Genomic DNA, 5,118 nt, shown 5'->3' on the forward strand with positions numbered 1-5,118 from the left:
ATAAATTTTCTCTGGATACCACTCCACCACAGTCCCTCACCTCAGTGGGGATCAGCATTTATCCTATTTTTTAAAAAGAAGAATTATTTCAAAACCCCTCTTGGACTTTGTAAGGAAAATTGTTGTAATTGTTAATAAAGATGATTTCTGTTTTGCTTTTTCACTAAATTAAATGTTTCTCTGTAGCACAGCATGGTGGCTTTTGTAACCTTTCAATGTTAAAATAAGCTATTCACTGTTTGCTAGAGTGTTTCTTTTGCAAAATAAATGAATTCAATTGATTGAATTGTGGTGAGCAATGAATTCATCCACAAAAGTAAGAAGGTTATGTGTCCTACTTTGCATCTCAAAGTAGTTTAATGCTTAGAAAGCTGTTTCTTTAAAATATTGTCATAATACTTGTTTTAAATGAATGAACCCATGTGAAATAATAAACTCTTTAATCATGAAATAAGTCATTTATCAGTAACTTAATTTAAAAAAATCATGAAGAATCTATGTAGTATCTGAGACAAGCCCAAGTTGTAAGGTTTTATAGAATTCATATTCTTTTAACATTTGGCACTTGCTATAATTTTTTTCAGGAGGTTTCATATCATTTATTGTAAAGCACAAAACAGGCATTTTAAAAGTGAAAGTATACATTGAAAAAGTACATTTATATCACAAAGCATTGACCACATAATAGTTGCAAATACATTTGCTGGAATGTGTACATCTACACTAAAGACTAAAAACAAACCAATTTTCATTTCTACACAGAAATATTAACCTCCTATCAATAGTGATAGATATTTTGTACATTTTCAAAATAAAAAAAAAAAAAGGAGGGGAAAACACTACTTTAAACCAAAACCAAAATTAAGATCTTCATCAAGTCATCTGCATCCATATATTTAACAAAGGTTTTTTTTCCCCCACACAATGAAGCAAATACTGTATTGTCCACTTCTTATTATTGGCCCTGAGGTGCTGGAGGATGCTGCGGCATTCCTTGTGGACTTGTCTGGGCATAGTTTGCTGCTTGTTGTCTATAGTATTCAGCCCAAGAGGCACTATAATCTGGCTGACCACCTGGTGGGGCCCCAATAGGAGCAGGAACTGCTTGACCCATTTTCTTGTAGTACTCTTCCCAAGCCTTTGTATAATCAACCTGTCCAGCTGGAGCTGGATTCTGCTGATCTCCGTAGTTACCTTGTCCGTTAGTTTGGGTTGTAGCTGGTGCACCTGTGGGAGCTGCAGGTGGGGGCTGTGCCTGCTGTTGGTAATAGTGAGCATAATAAGCAGCCCAAGCTGCTGAGTTTGGATCTGTTCCTGCCTTAGCTGGGTCAGGAGGAGCTGGTTGCTGCCAATGCGGATATGCATTTCCCCATCCTTGGGGAGCATATGGGGCTGGAGGAACATGCGGAGCTGGGCCAGGCGGTCCTGGATTGTAAGGTGCAGGATTGTATGGTCCCATTGGAGTTCCAGGCCCTGGAGGCCCAGGAGGCCCATGAGGACCTGGAACCCCATGGGGTCCATGGGGTACAGGTGGCCCTAAAGGATTTACTGGGCCCCCAATCTTCTCTTCTATGAGTTGCCAAGCATAGTCTATTTGCTGTGGAGTGCCACGAATTGTAAATAACTTCATATTAGGATCTGCATTAGGTGGAGGATTTCTCTGAAGCTCTATTCTTGCACCAGACTGCTGGCTTATGCTTTTTATGGTTTCACCTCCTTTTCCAATTATCAATCCAGTTTTCCCAGTTGGCACAATGAAATTAAATTCCTGTAGTCCACCAGGTTGTCCCATATTCCAGTTGCCTTGACATCTACCTCGTCCTCGACCACCAGGTCTAGGTCCACGTCCACCAGGATTACCAGCCTGGTTGTGCCAGTAATTGTTATAAATTTTAATACAGACATATATGTAAGAGTTTTCCTGCCTTGCCCACAGTCAGGACAAATCTTTGTCACCAGCCAGTCTCACAGCCGCTCAGACCCAACCAAGTAAACACAGAGACTTATTTTGATTACAAAGTATATGGCCGTGGCAGGCTTCTTGCTAACTGTTCTTATATCTTAAATTAATCCATTTCCATAAATCTATACCTTGCCACGTGGCTGTGGCTTACTGGTACTTTACATCTTCCTTGTCCTGGCGGTGGCTCTAGGCTGTGACTCCTACCTTCCTGTTCTTTTATTTCTCCTCTCTGTTAGTCCCGCCTATACTTCCTGCCTAGCCACGGCCAATCAGGTTTTATTTATTGACCAATCAGAGCAACTTGACATACAGACCATCCCCCAGCTCAGCCAAGTGCAGATCATCTCAGACACATGAACTCAGGCCCATGGTCCTAATCATCCTCTATGCGGACTTGCTGGGTAAAGCCACGAGGAACCTGAGAACAGGCTACCTACCACAGGACATACAGAACATCCCACAGCACATATATATTCACCTTCTTAGGCATTCTCTTTTGAATTTTCTAGACAGTCTCACAAAATTCCAATGTAATTCCATATATAGTGCCTGAAATGTAATGGGGAAAGAAAACATTAAATAGAATGTTTTGACAGGATATTAATAGTGAATTACTTGATTAAAGCATTCTAATTCACTGCCATCTTTTCCTATGTGTTAAGAATTGTTTCCATATGGTTGTTTTTATGTGTTACTTTGTTCTAATACACCAAGGATCAAAACTCATTGTGCCTTGAAAGAAATTACATGAGTGACAAAAATCTGTGGACATTTAATATTCAGAATTTTCATTAGAATGACTATTTTTGGCATTCCTAGTTTAATATGTGAATACATAATGTGCATTTGAAGGTTTTTAGCTTGATATTTAAAGTTGGAATTGCAGCATTTAGGTATGAGAACTATGATCTGTCTGCCTATGCTATTTTCATTTAATAAATAAATGTTTCAAGGTTCTTATCTTTGCCAAATGAGGATGAATGAATGCTAATGATCATTTTAAAACCAAGCTGTCTCCACTTCCTAGCCTGCTTAGAGCCTTACAGAAGACTATTACATTTCTGTGCTTAATATATTTATAGAGAGAAATAGGCAGGCATCCCAAAAGTCTGGATACAATAGGATCCCAGACACACCAAGTTAATATTTAAATTTACCTTGGGGTGCTTTCAATATCAGATATTCAATAGAAATAGTCTAAAATGGCCGTGGAAAGCAATCACAGGGAAAAAAAAAAAGCCCCAGTGATAGATTTAGTTCTAGTAAATAACACATTTTCCCAGACACTTAATAACATGTCCCCTGAGTGAATCTCTGGGTGTGGAGAAGAGGATTACAATGGGACAATGCTTAAAACAACACGGAGACCCGGGAAGCTGAAAAAAGACTACGCTACTATGGTTCTATGAAGCAAAAAGAGAGCTCACCTGCTACCACACTACCACTGCAAATAAAGAAACAACTGTAAAGGACAGCATCTTACTCCCCAAATGGAGCGTGGGCCTTCAGCCCCTAAGATGGCTTCCCTCGAAGAGCAAAGCTAGTTAATGTCCCACAGGGAAGCCCTGCTCAAGCAATTACCGGCACTGATAGTGGAGCTTTGCTTTGGTATTTACAGTTGTTACTTAATTAATTAATTTATCAATACTACTATTTATTTATTTATTTATTTATTTATTTATTTATTTTGGTTTCTGGCTTAATCGATTATCTCAGATCCCTTTCTTCTGTACTAATTGCTTTTGTTAGAAATGCCCAATAGCTAAAACAGTTGTTAATAGCATTAGCCATGTAAATTGTCCTAAATGTGGAATAATGATAAGAGAAAACATTGGAAGTCCTACCCTAAAAATAGGGGAGGAGCAATATCCCCAAACCTATAGTTACCTTCTCCAGTTACTCTGAAATGTGTGGCAGTCTAGGATACTTATATGCTACAGGAGCCATAAACATGCTGACAGAGAAGCCCTAATGAACACATAAATATATTCATATACTTATTCACACCTTTGTATTATATATTGAACCCTCACCAACCCAGACTGAAAAACTTAATATGTGTCTAATACAAAAGTTTTCCATATGAATTTCCACTACCTTAAATATATCTGGGATAATGGGTTATTTATACATATTAAGTATTAAATAGCTTGAAAATGCTCTTGGAGGAAGAGAAATAATGTCTCAATTTTTACCTATAAAAATAACCACTATTTATAAATATGTATTTGCAGTTTTACTTTAAGGATTTTTTTCTCATTATTAGGTCTTTGACACCACATACTAAATACTTATTGAATACAACTTCACATTGCCTTAACAGTCTTTCAGATTCTAGCAATACTAATGCCAAGTTAGAGGCATTATACTTACCTTAAAGGCCAGCATATAGGGCCCAAAACATGCCATAATGAGAACAAAGACCTAACCAATATTTCCAGAGAAACCCAAAACTAGAAAGTTCCTAAATATAATAACCTTAATTTTATGTTTCTATAGTTCCACTTTTTGCTAACTGAAATGTGTCAACCCGAATGTAGTTTTGGTGCACAAAATTCAAAGAGCTTTAAGGCTCAGAGCTGCATGGTTTAGGCAAGTTGACTGAATGGTTGCCAGCTGGCAATAAAGACTTTGCTTTTGGCTTTAAGAGGGTCCACGTTGCAGTCTCTGGTGGGCTTACCTCACATCATTATCCCCTTCTAAACATTCTCATTAGATTCCTGCTGGAAGTTGTTGAATTGAATATTGCCATACCCTCAATATAGGAAGATCAGTATTTACTTTTTGACATAAGGAATTCTAGTGCTAGGAGCAAGTTTCAGAATAAGAGGGCCCTATGGGGCAACACATGGCCATTGCTTTCTTTCCTTATGCCTCTGAAGGACATGAGTGGCTATGATTATGTTACCTTTTGACCTATGATTATGTTTTTACCTTGTTCCCCTTTTTAGCAGTATATTTTATTTCTTTTTTTAAATTAAGAAATTGTTTATTTTACATACCAACCACAGATCTCCCTTTCTTCCCTCTCGCCCCTCAGCCTTCCTCCCCCAACCCACCCGCAATTTCCTCCTCTGAAAAAGTAAGCCCTCCCATGAGGAGTCAGCAGAGCCCAGGCAGGTGCAAGACTAAACTACATGTTATGCAGATATATC

At 38.3% G+C, this 5,118-nt stretch overlaps 1 protein-coding gene across 1 annotated transcript; it reads right to left on the minus strand.

The window, feature by feature from the left end:
• Positions 1-584: 584 nt before the first annotated feature.
• On the minus strand, positions 585-4,372 carry LOC114681294 (far upstream element-binding protein 1-like). The gene is made up of 2 exons (XM_028854739.2): positions 4,337-4,372; positions 585-1,864 (listed from the first exon to the last, which is right to left on the minus strand). Exons 1-2 carry the CDS (start codon positions 4,370-4,372, stop codon positions 956-958), a joined length of 945 nt encoding a protein of 314 aa, XP_028710572.1. The 3' UTR covers positions 585-955.
• Positions 4,373-5,118: the final 746 nt, after the last annotated feature.

Source organism: Peromyscus leucopus, chromosome 12, assembly GCF_004664715.2.
Source record: "Peromyscus leucopus breed LL Stock chromosome 12, UCI_PerLeu_2.1, whole genome shotgun sequence".
In the NCBI taxonomy this organism is placed as follows: domain Eukaryota; kingdom Metazoa; phylum Chordata; class Mammalia; order Rodentia; family Cricetidae; genus Peromyscus; species Peromyscus leucopus.

Bases quoted from the DNA above. Each gene is read 5' to 3' on its own strand.
- LOC114681294 (XM_028854739.2), bottom strand. From the start codon at position 4,372: ATGGCATGTTTTGGGCCCTATATGCTGGCCTTTAAG. The intron at 1,865-4,336 runs GTAAGTATAATG...TGGCACAACCAG, and splicing joins CCTATATGCTGGCCTTTAAG to GCTGGTAATCCTGGTGGACG.